The sequence below is a fragment of the Ceratotherium simum genome, chromosome 5, assembly GCF_057802395.1.
Source record: "Ceratotherium simum simum isolate JZ-2026a chromosome 5, ASM5780239v1, whole genome shotgun sequence".
In the NCBI taxonomy this organism is placed as follows: domain Eukaryota; kingdom Metazoa; phylum Chordata; class Mammalia; order Perissodactyla; family Rhinocerotidae; genus Ceratotherium; species Ceratotherium simum.
This window is the reverse complement of record NC_141904.1, coordinates 12,438,976-12,455,969: the sequence shown is the minus strand read 5'-3', so window position 1 is coordinate 12,455,969 and position 16,994 is coordinate 12,438,976. Positions and strand designations below refer to the sequence as shown.

The 16,994-nt window shown below is 46.4% G+C and overlaps 1 protein-coding gene across 3 annotated transcripts in view; it reads left to right on the top strand.

The window, feature by feature from the left end:
* PXYLP1 (2-phosphoxylose phosphatase 1) overlaps nucleotides 1–16,994 on the top strand; it is a 76,760-nt gene that overhangs the window by 25,612 nt on the left and 34,154 nt on the right. For all 3 annotated transcript variants that reach the window (XM_004419303.3, XM_014789166.2, XM_087430470.1), the window contains one exon: nucleotides 15,292–15,423. In XM_004419303.3, the coding sequence (XP_004419360.1) occupies nucleotides 15,345–15,423 (79 nt within the window). In that variant the 5' untranslated portion in view covers nucleotides 15,292–15,344. The remainder of the gene's footprint in view (nucleotides 1–15,291; nucleotides 15,424–16,994) is intronic.

The window sequence follows — 16,994 nt, the reverse complement described above, 5'->3', positions numbered from 1 at the left end:
TGCGTCAACAGCTTCTTCCCCCACGTTTTTCATTAAGTACCATCGCCTTTTTTTTTTTTTCCCTAAAATCCCTAGTAACTTACAGGTAAGTATGACCGACTCTGGAAAACTTGAAAGGGCCTGCTGTCCACTGAGTGAGGTGGGTGTCTCTGTTCCAGGACCTCGACCTCTCTCAGCTTCAAGGCAAACATAATATCCCAGATCTCAGAGTGACTTAAAGATGTAAATGGTCAGAACTCCCCCCAAAATGTTGCCTGATAATAAGCTTAAGAGATTAGCCTCAATCTGTACATTTAAATATTCCTGGAAAACTCTTGCTCCAAAGAAAAAAAAAAGATTTTATTGGTATATTTTCAGGCCAGTATCAGACCTATGAATGGAAAGGAATTAACCATTATTGAGCTATTATGACTCAGGTGTTTTATGTATATTATTTTGTTTAATCTTTATCAAAAGCCTATATATATGTGCATAAGTATTAGTTAGGATTAGTGTTAAGCTGCTATAACAAATAAACCCTCAAATTTCAGTGGCTTAACACAATAGATTATTTTTCCTTTACAAAAACAGTCCAGTTTGGTTCCATACGGTGGTGTCGGGTGGGAGTAAGTGAAAGGGGTGGGTCCCCTGCTCTGCGCAGGGATTTGGGGACCCAGGCTAGTGGAGCTATGCCTTCTACAACATGTGGTTTCCAAGTTGGTCTTTTCCTTTTGGTAATTTTATTATTCTTTTAACACTGCATTCATATTTACTCTACATCAAGTTATATCCTATCTTTTTTTTTCACAGTTTTATTGATGTATAATTGACATATAACATTGTATTAGTTTAGGTATACAACATAATGATTTGATAATATATATATTGCAAAATGATTACCACAATAAATCTAGTTAACACCTATCACCATACATAGTTACAAATGTTTTTTTCTTGTGATAAAATCTTTTAAGATCTACTCTCTTAGCAATGTTCAAATATACAATACAATATTGTTAACTATGGTCACCATGCTGTACATGACATCCCAGAACTTATTTATTTCATAACTGGAGGTTTGTACCCTTGATCACCTTCACCCATTTCCCCCACCCCCACTGCCCACCTCTGGCAACCACCAAACTGTTCTTTGTTTCTGAGTTTGGTTTTTTTTTAATTCCGTCTTGATTCCACATGAGATCATACAGTATTTGTCTTTCTCTAACTTATTTCACTTCGCATAATGCCATTAATGTCCATCCACGTTGTCGCAAATGGTGGGATTTCCTTTTTTTTTTTTTTTTTGAGGAAGATTATCCCTGAGCTAACATCTGTTGCCAATTGTCCTCTTTTTTGCTGAGGAAGATTGGCCCTGGGCTAACATCCATGCCCATCTTCCTCTACTTTATATGGGACGCTGCCACAGGATGGCTTGATAAGTGGTACGTTAAGTCTGCACTCGGGATCCGAACCTGTGAACCCCAGGCTGCTAAAGCGGAGCAAGCGAACTTAACTGCTAAGCCACTGGGCCAGCCCTGGGATTTCCTTCTTTTTTATGGCTGAGTGATATTCCATTGTGTATATCTATATGTGAATATCTATATGTGTGTATATATGTCTCAGTACATTTTCTTTATCCATTCATCCATTGATAGAAACTTAGGTGGTTTCCATGTCTTGGTTATTGTAAATAATACTGTAACAAACATGGGGATGCAGATTATCTCTTCGAGATAGTGATTTTGTTTCCTTTGGATATATACCCAGAAGTGGAATTGCTGGATCACATGGTAGTTCTAGTTTTAATTTTTTGAGGAATCTCCATACTGTTTTCCATAGTGGCTGCACCAATTTACCTTCCCACCAACGGTGCACAAGGGTTCCCTTTTCTGCGCATCCTCATCAACACTTGTTATTTCTTGTCTTTATGATAGTAGCCATTCTAACAGATGTGAGGTGACTTCTCATTGTGGTTTTGATTTGCATTTCCCTGATGGTTAGTAATGTTGAGCACCTTTTCATGTACGTGTTGGCCATCTGTATGTCTTCTTTGGAAAATTGTTCAGATCCTCTGCTCATTTTTTTAATTGGATTATTTTTTTGCTATTGAGTTGTATGAGTTCTTATATATTTTGGATATTAATCCCTTATCAGATATATGATTTGCAAATATTTTCTCCCGTTTGGTAGATTTCCTTTTCATTTTGTTGATGGTTTTCTTTGCTGTGCAGAAGCTTTTAAGTTTGATGTCCCATTTGTTTATTTTTGCTTTTATTGCCTTTGTTTTTGGTGTCAAATCCAAAAAATCATCGCCAAGACCAATGTCAAGGAGCTTACTGCCCATGTTTTCTTCTAGGAGTTTTATGGTTTCAGGTCTTATGCTCAAATCTTGTATCCATTTTGAGTTAATTTTTGTGTATGGTGTAAGATAGTGGTCCAGTTTCATTCTTTTGCATGTGGCTGTCCAGTTTTCCCAGCACCATTTATTAAAGAGACTGTCCTTTCCCCACTGTATATTCTTGGCTCCTATGTCATAAATTAATTGATCATATGTGTGTGGGTTAATTTCTGCTCCATTGATCTGTGTATCTTTTTATGCCAAACTATACTGTTTTGATTACTGTAGTTTTATAATATCTTTTGAAATCAGGAAGTATGATAATCCAGCTTTGCTCTTCTTCCTCAAGATTGCTTTCGCTATTCAGGGTCTTTTGTGGCTCCATACCACAAAATTTTAGGATTGTTTTTTCTATTTCTGTGAAAAATGCCATTGGAATTTTGATAGAATCTGTAAATCACTTTGGGTAGTGTGGACATTTTAACAATATTAATTCTTCCAGTCTATGAGCACAGAATATCTCCCTTTATTTGTGTCTTCTTTGATTCCTTTCATCAATGTCTTGTAGTTTTCAGTGGACAGATATTTCACCTCCTTAGTTAAATTTATTCCTAGGTATTTTATTCTTTTTGATGCAATTGTAAATGAGATTGTTTTCTTAATTTCTCTTTCTGATAGTTTGTTGTCAATGTATAGAAATGCAACTGACTTTTGTATATTGATTTTTGTATCCTGCGACTTTACTGAATTCATTTATTAGTTCAGTTCTGTGGTGGAGTCTTTGGGATTTTCTATGTATAGTATGTCATCTGCAAATAGAGACAATTTTACTTCTTCTGTTCTGATTTGGGTGCCTTTTATTTCTTTTTCTTGCCTAATTACTTGGGTTAGGAATCCCAGTACTATGCTGAATAAAAGTGGCAAGAGTGGACCTCTTTGTCTTGTTCCTGCTCTTGGAGGAAAAGCTGAAAGCTTTTCACCATTGTGTATGATGAGTACCATTGACTTTGAGGCTTGTGTTTCATTACAGCTTTAACCTGAGCTGAGTCAAAGTGTTGGAGTTTATAACCCAGTGTTGTTTCCTACTTTATTGGAAAGGAGCTGGAACTAGAAAGCAATTCAGATTCCTTCGCACGCTAAATGTCTGTGATTCTGTGTGACAGTGCTCTTAGCTGTTTTTGCTCTACCCGTCTCTTCATAAGTGCAAAGGAGAACAAACAATAGTTTTGAGAGCTTGTTTGAGGATCAGAATCAGAGAACTCCCGGATCTCAGCACAGGGAGGGCTTCTAGGGGTTGCCCACGTCGGCCCCTTCACAGTATCCCCAGCAGGCAGCGGGCCACGTGTGACCACCTCCATGGGCAGGAAGGCTCATTCTGTACTGACACTGAAGCTATTCGCCTCCCACTGAATCAGCTGGCAGTTTTCTAAAAGATATTTAAGGGCATGGAGTTCCTGCCCACTGGCCCTGGCAGTGGTAGCAATCCACTGAGGGCTGGTGCCCCACACCTCATCATGATCAAGGCATGGAGTGGGCTGGCAGCGAGCACAGGGTTTTGTTAGAGCTCTGTAGGTGGGTGTGCTCCCAGCCGAAAAACGCCTCATTGGGCGAAATGCCTTGATCTGTGGCGTGCATAAGTACTCCCGACCATGTACCACGCAGAGCAAAATCCTGTTTCTGTGTAGTATTAACAGAAAGTGCAGCTTTCACAAAGCGTAAGTGGCCTTGGCCACCTGCCCTGCCAGGTGTGCTTGATTCATGTCGCACCGCCGTGATTCTCAGGACCTTGTAAGCTCTTTTTTGTTTGCCTTTAAAAATTTGACTTTTACCACTTGAACCTACATTGTACACCACTTGTATTTCTAGGTTTACAGCCCTGCCTATTTAATCCTCTTGTGTGCTTTCCTTGACATTTTAAGAAACTTTTAATTGGTGCAGTTTGCTTGCAAAATAAAAAGAATCAGCTGTATTTTTAAAGTGACTTTGCTGTGAGTAAATCACGCCAACTGCATGTTCGTCTTTTGTCATTGAGGTGCTTGTTAGGGTTGATCTTGACGCTCTCAAATAAGAATGCCAGCTTCAGATGTAGCTACTTCTAAAACTTAAGAAAGAGCAAAGCAGCAAAGTTGGATGGAACACAGACTTCTCCCAAAATGTCAGAAAAGATAACTGAAGAATATATAAAAAGTGAAAATCCTGGCTCGATGAATTCGTTATTTCGGTCTGTTCTGGTCCTGCAAAATGATCAGCTGTCTTGAGAAGTTTACTCCTCGTAGAGCTGGAAACACCTCAAAGGAGAGGGTGAGAGGAACATGTAGTTCACAAATGAAGAAGAAAAACTTTAATATTCAAGGACTTAAAAATACTAAATCTGCAGATTATCTGCCTCAAATTCTTTTTGGAAAGAAACGGTAGATAAATAATTCACACTGCCTATTTAAACACACGTGAAATGTGGAGTAAAAGGTCTTGTTAGTAGAACAGGTACAGTCAGTAGGCTGAAGGATGCTGCTCTGCTGTTTGTCACTGCCGAATTATACCTGAGCAAACCAGCACTGATGTTTTTTAAACATATAATTATGACAGTATGTGCTTTGATTGCTGGATCTGAAAACAGCTGGTACTGTCATCAGATGACGGGGTTTGAGAATAATTTTTTACAATAATTGTGTGTGTTGTCACATCTTCTCCAGTTGTGGGCTGTTGCTGACAGCCCCCTGTTCCCTTGTTTCTAACAGAACTGTAAGTCTGTTCAGGCTTCCACCCTTGCCCTCCCTGTGCAGGCCTCCGCCAGTAGGTGAATCCTGGTTGGTTTCACCCAATTGTGACCCATTCCCCGGGGCCTGGGATTGGTTTGGGCATGGGCGTGTGACACAGTTCTGGCAGTTAGATTTAGGGGAAGTCCGCTGGAGGGTTTCTGGAAAGGCTTTCTTGCTTCTAGTAGCAATGCGCAGGCTTATCCCTCCTGCCTCTGCAGATTGCAAGTGTGGCTGTAGTGCCTAGGAGCGTGGTCACTATCTTAAGACCCTTGAGGGGAGCCATTCTAGGGACAGGACACACACAGAGGATGGCAGACGAGCCCAGAGACGGAAAGATCCTGGCTTCCTGATGATGCCTGTGAGTTGCTGAATTAACTCACCTGGAGCTGCCGTTCCTGACACAGTAATTCATTAATGTGAGAATATTGGTGAGTCCCTTTGTGTTAGCTGGGGTTTTCTGTTGCCTGCAGCCAAGCCATCTTCATAGATACATGAATTATTTAAGATAAAGCAAAATATAAACCTCAAAAAGAACGAAAGTTACCATGACCATGGCTCATTGATACCAGATCTACAACTGACATTCAGCCTGGTCACGGTTGAAATTTTTCTGCCTAATGCATTTCATCATGAATGTGTGTGTGCTTCTTCCCCATCACCTACAGGGGGAGCCGCCGTGAAGAGGACCAATGTCTTTTGGTGCTAGTGGCAAGTTCTAGTTAGAATGTTGGTTTGGCTGCTTTAACAGAAGTGAAAGAACAATGACTTAAAAAGGTTTTGCGATTGATTTTTCTCTCCCAAAACGACTGGAGCTGGTAGGCAGGCAAAGAGATGGGTGGCCTGCCCCATGGGGTCACCCAGGGTTCTTCTTGGTGAGCCACTGGGATGTTGATCCATATGCATCAAGAAAGCTGGCTCACTACACGCCAGTGATTCAGAGAATGGGTAGGGGGAAGAAGGAAGGTCAGAGGGGGACAGGACAGGCGGCTTCCTTTTGACCCGAAACTGCACACATTCCTTCCAATCACAGCTCATCGGCCAGAACTTGATCATACGACAACAACTAGTTGCAAAGGACTCTGGGAAATATTATCTCTAGCTGGGTGGCCATGTATCCAGCTAAAACCTAGAGGATTCTGTTAGTAAGGAGAGAGTAGACACTGGGGGACAGTTAGAAGTGTCTGCCACATAGTGTGTCCTCCACAGTGAAGAGGAAGAACGTGACAAAGACAGAGCACTGGGTGCCACTCTCTGATTGTGAAGCAAAGGTTTGAGCCATGAGGGCCAGGCTCCTCAAGCAGCCTGAAGCCTTGTGCCAGTTCTGACCTGTCCCGGCCTCTCTTCTCGTCAACCGAGGCATTTGAACCAGGTGGTGTTTAAAACCTCTTCAAACTCTGGCTTCCTCTGGCATGGTCTCACCAGCATCCTATTTCTAGAGTGGGGGCAGACAAGGGGGCAGCAGGGTGAGTACCTCATGTGTAAGTGGTAGGTATTAAAACCGTAAGAGAAGTCACTGACTGCTAACTTTTATTGAGCACGTATGGAGCCAGGTGCTGTGCTGTGTCCCTTACGTGTACTAACCCCATTAACCCTTATACAACCTATGCGATGGACTCTATGATTGTTCCCATTTCATAGATGGGGAAACTGTGGCTCAGTAAGGGTTGGAGAAGGGTTCTAGACCTAGCCAACTGTCCCCTGAGACCACGCTCTTAGCCACGCATTGTGGGAAGGACTGGGACTTGAGGTGGGATTTGTGGGGTGTGGCCAGATCATAGCGAGCCCTGAAAGCAGGGTAGAAGAGCATTGGGCCTGATGCTACCCTTTATCCAGGGCCAGCTTTGGGATCCGTCTGCAGCGTTGATTGGCCTCCTACGCGTTATTCCATAGCCAGGAGGTGGCTGTTGCCACTCCTGTCACATCTGGGCATGATGTTGTTATGGGTTACATCACCCTTCACTACCCCAGGGTAGAAGACTGGCTGTGCTTCAGGAGAGTACCCAGGTAAGAGAGCAGCCCTGGGAGAGTCTGCTGTGGGACAAAGTGCAGAATGTTCAAAGAGAGGCACACCACATTGCTAGGAGGCATGAGGAGCAGGGAGGTCTCTGGGCCTGCTCCTGTCCTGTATTTCCGAAGGAGGCTGGTGCTGGGAGGGGATAGCACCCTGACCCTAGAAAATGAGGATCAGTCCACGAAGTTGGCCTGTCCCTCAAGCTGGCAATGCTTGGTGGTGTGGGTCCTGGAATCAACCCCTCTTCCTGATCCACCTGGAGGTCAGTGGCTTTGTGCCCAGGGAGGACTCCAGTGAGGGAGTGGGCGTCAGTGCCTGTGCAACTGTTGGTTGGTGCCTGGACTAACCCACCTCCCTTCCCTAGCTCCTCTCACAAACTACGCAAACCCTCCTACTGCCGCCCAACAGTCTTAGTGCTGTTTCTGTTTTCCTAAAATGCAATTACAAATGCACCAGCTCCAATCTGCTCTGGAAGCTTAAGCTCTCCCCAAAAGCCTACCCACCCTCTCTGGGCCTCGGTGCTGTCTCCTCCCCAGCCCCATCCCCCTCCCCGCACGCCGCGCCCCCCATGGCACTGGTTTCATATGGCGTGATGGTCTATTTACTCATTGTTCCACTGACCAGACTGTGAACTTTCTTTTCTTTTCCACCTTTTTTTTTTTTTTTTTTTTTTTCTGATGAAGACCAACCCTGAGCTAACATCCGATGCCAATCCTTCTCGTTTTTGCTGAGGAAGACTGGCCCTGGGCTAACATCCGTGCCCATCTTCCTCTACTTTATATGGGACGCCGCCACAGCATGGCTTAACAAGCGGTGCATCGGTGCGCGCCCGGGATCCGAACCGGCGAACCCCGGGCCGCCCCAGTGCAGCGTACGTACTTAACCGCTACGCCATCGGGCCAGCCCCTCCACTTTTTTTTTTAACTTTTAATTTCAAACATACTCAAAAGCAGAGAGGATCATATAATGCACCCTCAAGGATCCATCACCCAGCTTCAACAATTGTCAACATTTTGCCAGTCTTGTTTCACTGATTCTTCCTCAGCCTGCAGCCCCCTCCCCACCCCCCCCAAGAATATTTTAAAGCAATTCCTAGATCTCATATCATTTCTCCCATAAACTTTGATACATTTCAGCTGTGGGCTTCAGGAAGGCAGAAGCTGTGTCCTGTGTCCTGAGCACTTCAGATGGTGCCCAACGCGTATTGGCTCTTGGGAAATAGGTTGGTTTGAATCAACTGATTGACCAGATGAACGAATTGGTTTCAACCTTTAGAACTGAGCCTACAAATTAGCTGGAATTTGAATAACTAGAATGTGAATAACTGCTGGGAGCCCACAGCCTCTTTGGTGCCTATCCCGTTGCCTGAGGTTTCCAGGAGGTTCTGGAATCTGTCTGTCTGTCATTGATCAGACTTGAAGCTTGGTTTATTCTTAGCCAAGCATCTTTGATTTTGCAATTAAACTTTACTTTGAGGTGACCTTGGACAAGGGAGGACTATTAAGATGTAGCTTTTACCTTTGCTTGGTTCATATTTAGTTCACATATTATAGACTTGAGGGTTTTTTTAAAATTATAATGCCGTATTTTCTTAGGCAAAAATGATTAGGACAAAAAAAAAGTCAAAGTATAGAATACATTTTAAAGCATTTTTTTTAATACTATCTTTCTATTCCTGGTAATGGTATTTCAACTACACAAATGAGAGATCATTGAACGTACATTTTTCTTTTAAGCAGTTGTGGTCATGTTTGAAATCCTAAATTCTGTACCCTTTGAAGGGGACCCTGAGACCACAGTCAGTAGATGTGGCATTTCCAGCTCTTATGAGGAAAAAAACCAGGCCAGGGCTTGGGCTTTGGGACTCCCTGGTGGTAGACCAGGAGCTTGTAAAAATGCCTCTGACATGCTCCTTTTTCCTCTTCGTCCAGAAATGGTATTTACCATAATATAATGGGAACTGCCTATTAACTAGTACTTTTTTTAAGAATCTTATTCTAAAATATTTTCTTTTACTGTTCAAATCTGTTGTAAAGTTGAATTGAGTTGGCTGAGTTTTCTGGGGGTTTTTTTGCTGTTTCATTAGGAATTCAGAGTTGTTCTTTTTCTGGACTAAGGTATTTTTGCTGTGTGGGTTTAGCACAGGGGACTAAGGCTATGCCCATAGACATCTGATGACTGGAAACTGTTATATGTTCAGCCTATAACAGAAAACAGTTGTTTCCACTGAAGTGTTTCCACTGAAGGAATTGGATTTGGTTGTGATGCCATATTGAGCCAAGAGCATCTTTGCCATGGAAGGTGATGGGACTGGAGAGATGTTTGAGGATTAGCTGTAGGGGCTATACTGAAGAAGGTTGTAATCCCTCAGCGCCTCCCCCTGATGGTGTGGCAATGAATTCCCATGGACTTTACTTTCTGGGTATGAGTGAGTGGGCTGTGAGGTTTCTGCCATAGGCCCAGAGTCCTGGCTGTCACTTGGCGTGACTTGGACAAGTCTGATGGGGTGTCTGCAGGAGCTGCAGTAGACCCCAGGGGTGTGTGCCTGCAGAGCCCCCATGGAGGGAATATGCAGGAAGATGGCCAGAAGGGAACCTGAGGATTACGTGACCTCTTGAGTGGCTGCATGAGCCTCCTCCCTAGGGATGGAAAAAGAGAAAGGGGGCTCTGGATAATAGGGCTGCAGCTGGGGCCGCAGAGAGAGCCCATTGGCTAGTAATCCTTATCTTCTTAGGATGGGGCCCAGCAGAAGCTGAGACAGATGTTCCAGGCTGGAAAAAAAACCTGTGGTGAGGCAGGGACACCACAGCTGAGTCAGCCCCAAGGAAGGCTTGCGGTGGTGGAGGAACCAGAATGGGGCTGCAGATGTGGCTGCCTGCCCTGACGGATGGGGCTGGGGCCGGTGAGGAGGGAAGTGGCCAGTGACCAGGATTTAGAAGAGGAACCACAACATGGGGCAGAGGCAGAAGCTCAGGGGAAGGGGTGAATCTTTGTGTTTAGATGAGGGTGTAGGGGTCGGTATGATTCCTCCAGAGCCCGGGAGTCAAACACAGCACGTACTGACTCTGTGCCACGTGCTCTGCATATCATGATATTTGCTCCTCACCACCTTCTTGCTCTTTCATGCTCTTATCCCCAATCTTATTTAAAGATCAGGATCCTGAAACTCAGAGAAGTGAAGCCAGGCAGGTGTCAAGTGGGCACACAGAAAATAGCAGCAGATCAGGGAAGTGACCACAGATCTGCTGGTTTCTGGAGCCTCCACTACATCAGGGCTCCCCTCAGTGTCTTCCACTGAGGAGGTGGCCTCAGTGAGGAAATGCCCCAGGGCAGGACCATGCTCCCAGTTCCCACACTGGACACACATGTGTACATACACACACTGAAGCCCAGCTCCAGCTGCAAAGACAAACTTGAAATCCATGTGAAGTTTGGATTACATCATCATTGTTTAGCCACTTTAAAAATTTAAGATCAAAGCATGACCTTCCCCTCCAAGTTTTCTTGGGAAATCGGCTCCTGAAGAAGGTGTGTGTTTATCCTGGGGCTCGGTGTCATCATCCCTCCCGACCTGGGCTGTGTGCACCCTAGGCTGGTCCTAGCACAAATGGAAGTAAGGAGATTCTGACCATTGCTTAGCATTTGGCATTTGGAGACTGCCAAAGGGAGTCAGACAGGGAGAGTGCAGAAACTCAGAGAGTATCAGGGGAAAGAGTGGGTGTTCCCAGATCCAGGCCTGTGTCATCAAGTGAAAAGCCAAAGATCTGCAGAGATGTCAGTAGCCCAAAAACTAAAAGCAGTAAGGCAGTCACATGATCCCGGCCATCTGGTTCACCCAGCGTATCCTCAGTGTGTTAAATCTGGAGCTAAATATAGCCCCTTTCCCCAAAAACACTCAGCATATTGAAGAATGTAGACAAGATGGAGCTTTGCATGTGGTGCCTGCAGATGAGGATCTGGAGACCTAGGCCCTGGCTCAGAATTTCCTGGTAAAGATGCCAGGTATTTCCTCTTTATTGGATCAGTTAGCTTTTGCTTTGTCTCAAGCTCCCAAACTTAGTGGCTTAAAACAGCAACCGTTACACTTGCTTGTGATCTGGGGCTTGGCCATGCACTTCTCTTGGTCTGGGCTGACTCTCCTGATGTCCACCTACTGGTGGTGTGGCTGGGCTGGATGGGCTGAGATGGCCTCACTCACATGTGTGGTGATTGGCAGGCTGGTTGTTTGAAGAGAACCTCAGCCGGGACTGCTTGCCTTGGCTCCCCGTGGTCTCTCCTCCTCCAGCAGCTGGCCTGGGCGTCTTCACGGGATGGTCTCAGTGTTCCGAAAGCAGCAAAGGAGGACAAGCCCCAGTGCATAAGTACTTTTTAAGCCTCTGCTTGCAGCTTGTTTGCTCTTTTCCCGTTGGCCAAAGCATATACCTTGTCCAAGCTTAGAGTCAGCGTGGGAGGAAACTACACAAGGCAGATACAGAAAAGCATGAACAAATTGGGGGTCATCACTGCAACAAATCAACCATGCTAAGATTTAACTCAGGAAATAGCAGTTGTCTCCACCCAATGCCCGTCTGAAGACATCTCTGAACCATGTTGTGATTAATCCTCGTACGGAAAGGCAGTGTCAGGTAAAACCATAGGCAGTGTGCTTAGCAGTTCTAGTGGCCTCATCTGCCAGTGAGTGTAATGGAAAATCCCCCGAGAGGCTGGAGGCAGGAAGTGGTTGAAGGGCCAGAGCTGGCCTGGCACCCGAAGACGGGCCCTCACCTCCCACACCCAAACGCAGAGCAGCCAAAAGGCAGGTCTGGTCTCTGAGATGCTGAAGCACACCACAAGCCTCAGAAGTCAGGGTGGTGGTTTCCCAGGTTGCTTCCCAGGCCCAGAGTGAGAGGCTGAAGACAGCGTTCGAGCCTGAGCAACAGAGGGAGGGATATGGACAAGAAGACGTGAGCGTTCAGTACTCACGTAGCTAGAGGAGCCAGCAAACAGGTTGAGAAACTCTAGTCCTGTTTCCCAAGAGGAGGGAAGAAGCCACAAAGTGAACTGGTAGAAGATGGGTGGGGAATAAAGCTAGCAACGGCTACTTTCTTTTGAATGTCTGCTGTACGCTGGGGATTGTACTTAGCCTTTTAATTTAGTCCTCACAACATCCGGAGGGAATTAGTCTCCGTTTACAAATGAGCAAACTGAGTCTCAGAGAGGTTAAGTGACTTGGCCTATGTCACTGAGCTCAGTGTTGACCCAGGTCGGTCTCACTCCATGTGCTGTGCCCCTTTCTCTACACCACGCTGCTGATGTGGTCCCACAAGAAAGAGCATCTTTAGGCAGCAAGGACTGTTATTTCCACTAGTAGTGGAACTCTGAAAGACCCCAAAGGCCATCTGCCAGGCAGGAACACTTGAAGACATTCGTGTAAAGGAAACGGAGACCTTCCAAAGACGGCATTAGCCTCAACAGAAGGTGGTAGCGTAACAGAAGGGTGAGGAAGGCATGAGGAAAAGCCCCAGCATATTTATTGTTGGGGGTATAGGGACCCCCGAAAGGAGACATTTGCTCTGAACCTTCTCCCCATTCTGTGATCTGATCTCCACCCACACACCCCACTCACCTTCCCCAAATTAAAAAGATCGCCTTATAAGAAGGTCATTGATAAAGCAGAATAAATCCGATCAGGAGTGAGATAAGGAGAGGTTCTGAAACCCACAGGCTGTTTAGCCAGGAGCAGGTAGCCATCCTTGAGTATCTAAGAAGCTGGCACGTGCCAACAGTTAACTTATCGTGTGTTGATCCACAACTAGAATCAGTGTGTGGACATGTGAAGGAGACACTATGACACATAAAAAAGAACTTTAGAGGCACAGAGATCTTGTTTTGTATCTTGTTACCACGACTATTAATAACCTTGTGCCCTTGAGTTTTGGTTTTCTGTCTGCACATTAGACACGCACATGCCTGTTCTGCAGAGCGTAAATGAGGTGACGTCAAGGGCGGCTGGCTCCCACTGTGCTCAGTAAGTGGAAACCCAGGGAATGGCTAGTTTTGAGCAGTTAGAAGTTCCTGGTTCCTGGAGGAGCAGAGCAAAGGTCGGAGGCTGCCTGGCAGGAGGCTGCCTCGGGCCTCCCACTCTGGTGGAAGGGTGGCTGAGGGAACACTGACGTTCTGCCCAAGTGGGGTATGTTTTGAAAACACTGTGGCCAGTGTTGGCAGGTGAATGTTGTCACCTTCCATGCTCATCCCCTGGGGAACTCGGCCAGGCAGTATAGCCTGTCCAGAGTGGAGGGCAGAGAGACTGTGACTTGGATTTGACTTCGGTTGTTTTCCTTTGGGGGGAGTTTACTGTTGAACCATCAAAGGAGCATTGTCAAGGACACTCCGAAGGTCAAAGATACAAGAGAGTGGACTATGATGACTCCCAGAGGCCTCAGGCAAGGATTAGGGGCCCAGAGCTACCCAGGCTTGATGTTTGATATCTAGGATTGGGGTTTGTCAGCATCAAGGGTTGCCACAGGAGGGAACACATGCAGGGCCACAGTCAGATCAGATGGGCCCACGTTCTGTCTCTTACTGTGACCTCGGCCTCCGCGGGGGTTCAGTGCAGAAGTCTTGGCTGTCGTTCCCCCCCAAGCACAGATTCTGCTGAGCTGCCTTCGGGTCTGTGCGTGTCCTTTCAAACGCCCTCAGGTGAAGGCTATGGGGAGTTTGAATTTTGGAAACAGAAAACATTTACTTGGGGTCCCAAATATGTTAACTCCTAGGTGGGATCAGCTGTAGTGTGTTCTTTTAGCCAGAAATGCGGAGAGCTTGTAGGCTGGTGAGTCCCCTCCAGGGCAAGGAGAGGAGTGTCCCCAAGAGGGGTTGCAGATGGTCTTGGGACACTAGGCACTGGCTGTTGGTTAGGGGCAGTGACTAAAGGGACAGAAGCAGGGCCTATCTGAAGGTGTAAAATTGGGATCTGTTTGTTAACAGAGACGCTGGTTGCCGGATGTACAGGCTCAGTTGTGCAGTACAAGTGTATTTTCATCAATCTTTTAGCAAATGTTCACTTTTGGTGGAAAGTCTCTGACAAATGCCTTTAAAGGAGTGGTTCTCAAACTCCCCTGCAGGACCCTTCGGGTGGGGGGGTGCCAAGCAAGAGACTCCAGGGCCCTGGCTCCTGCTTCATTCTCTGCAGATAGGCTTTTTTGAAAAACAACTTCATAGAGGTATAATTCACATACCATACAATTCACCCAAAGTGTACAATCAGTAGCTTTCAGTATATTGACAAAGGTGTGCAGCCCTCACATCAGCAAAGGAACCTTACCTGCTGTGTCTGTCGGGGATCTGAAGGAGATTGTATTTGAAGGAGGAAAAGATTCTGCCACGAAAATCAAGTTTGAAATTACTGTTATAATCAGACTGTAGTTTAAGAGCCTTTTCTGGAGAGACTGTGATATTCCAGTTCTATTTTAACCCCCAATGAGCACCAGGAAATGAACTTGATATCTAAGACTGATGGAGTAAAACCTGGAGCAACCATACACTTTTTTCACAGAAGGGACTTTTAGGGCTTCCTTCAGCATTTAAAAAAAAATCCTTTTGCACAGTTCTAGTGTGGTTAGAGGAGATTAGAATGGTGGAGTGGGGCTGCAGGAAGACCCGTGAATGCAGCTGAAATAGGCCCAGTGCTCCAGGGTAGCGGGAGGTCTCTAACAAGTAGACGGGGCTCCTTGGTATAGGAACAAATCCTCTGGCACACGGCGCACCCCAGCTGTCCCTGCAGGCCTTGCTGTGGGACACGTGGCAGTGATTGACGTTCAGGTTAAGAAGACCAGAGTCATCTTAGCAAAATCTTCATCAAAAAAGGTGGAGGATTTAGAAGTTGGGGGTCAGAATGGGTGAGCGTGAGCTGGTCCTTGTGAAGACTTCATCATCTGACCCACCATCAGTGCTCAATAAGCTTCCTTACGGTTTCCTTTGGGAAGGTCAGTCCCTGTTGGTGTCAGATAAACAGAGCATTCGCGAGCTGGTTTCCTCTTTCTCAGTTGAAGGGAGCATCCTCGGCCGGGCTTATCTGGGGGCAAAGACATGACCCACAGCGCGCTATTGTTCTCCACCTAGGATTCACGCTTCCCTGCCAGAGGACTGGCCTAATTGGATTATTTTCAGTTGACAAACTTGGTTTTCCACCTCGGAACACATGTTTATTGCCTCTGCTTTATTCACAGGACTTGTTCCCGATTTGAGGTGAAACCATGAAGAGAAAATAGAACAAATAATAATGCTTTTCCGCAATCGCTTCTTGCTGCTGCTGGCCCTGGCTGCACTGCTGGCCTTCCTGAGCCTCAGCCTGCAGTTCTGTAAGTATGGCCGGGTCGGGGGAGGCAGGGGGCTTTGTTCTGAAATAGAGGGCCCTCGTGGGGAGGAGACAAGTAGTTTTTCAGATGAACGATGAGGCTAATGGTGGATGGTCTGAGTAGGAATCCTAACCTGCTGAGCGTTGTTCTGGGTGTGCTGTTTGGGCCGTGAGGAACAAGAGGGCCTCGCTGGGCCTAGTGACACGTTTTTGGCTTCTGCATGGATTCCTAAACTGCCTGGTTATTCTAGATTCTTGGTCAGATTCCCAAGGCAGAGACACTGAGTGGCCCAGCTTATTTCTCGTTGTGCTCTCACAGAGCAGAAGTGTGTGGCCCGCTGGTTGGTTCTTTGGTGTTGGGTGTCCGTTTTATGTTCAGTGAGCTGTGGGGCTGGAGTTGTTGGGGAGGGTGGGGGGATTAGGTCGCCAGGCAGCAGGGACTGTGTGTGGGAAGTCTCATGTGGTGAGCCAAGAGCTGATGAAACCAGTCTGGGACCTCAGCGCCCAGCACTTTGGCCTTCACTGTGTACAGGTTGGGCCCCAAATCTCTGCACCCCACTGCTCCCCCGAGAGTGGCTGTCCTCAAACACAGATCCGGCCCCAGCAGCTCCTTGGTGGCCGTGGTCTCTGGGAGGCCCTTTGCCCTCTGTGACTCCTCTTTCCCCTTGACTCTATGCCATAGCATTGCCGAGTTGCGTGGTGTTCTCCCCCCGCCAGCCTGTTCTCTGCGCCCGGATCCCGCTGCCCCACTGCCTGGAGTGTTCGCCTCCTCACCTCCCTCCCCTTCTCCCCTCCACTTAGTTCACTCAGCCCTTTTCTCCTCCAGGAACCTTCCATGACCCCCCAGCTGAGTCTGGTGCTTCTTTGATGTACATCCATGATGCCCTGAACCTGTTCCCCTCCTGCACCAGCCATGCAGTATCGTAATTCTCAGTTCTGTCTTTTCCTTCTGCAAGACTGTCTGCTCTCTGAGAGCAGGCACCCTGTCCTGTTTCCCTCTGTACCCCGGGAACCAGCACTGCCAACCACACAGTAGGTGTTACATGAGTGTTTGTTAAATGAATGGGTGAATCTACACCTGCTCTGGAAAGCAGGCTGACCCTAATTCCTTTCCCTTATGGTGCTGTATATTGAAGCTGGGTAAATGTCTGTACGATGCTGAGAATTGTGTTTTTGCTGTTGCCTGCCTTCACTCCATTTTACCACCTCACTCTGATGGGTGGGAGACAAGTGGTTGGCACCTATCTCTGCCTGGGACGACTCTGCGAGGAGGTGGCGTTTCTGTCGCAGTTTGACTGATAGAAAGGAGAGCGTGTGGCTCAGTGAGTGGGATGTTCTGAGTGCGCTGAGGACATGGGACAGGCTTGGCATTTAGAATAAGTTGTTTGAAGAGAGGAGGCTTTGAGCGAGTTTCCCTGATTCACCTCCAATTTGTGATATATTCCATGCACATGTCTGCTGCATATGACAGGCCATTTCTAATAGTAAAGAGAATTAAAAATACTCATTTTATTCTTCCAGAATAGGAAAAGAGGTCAAGAGAAGGTGGGCATAGGAAGTTTAAAGATACTCCAG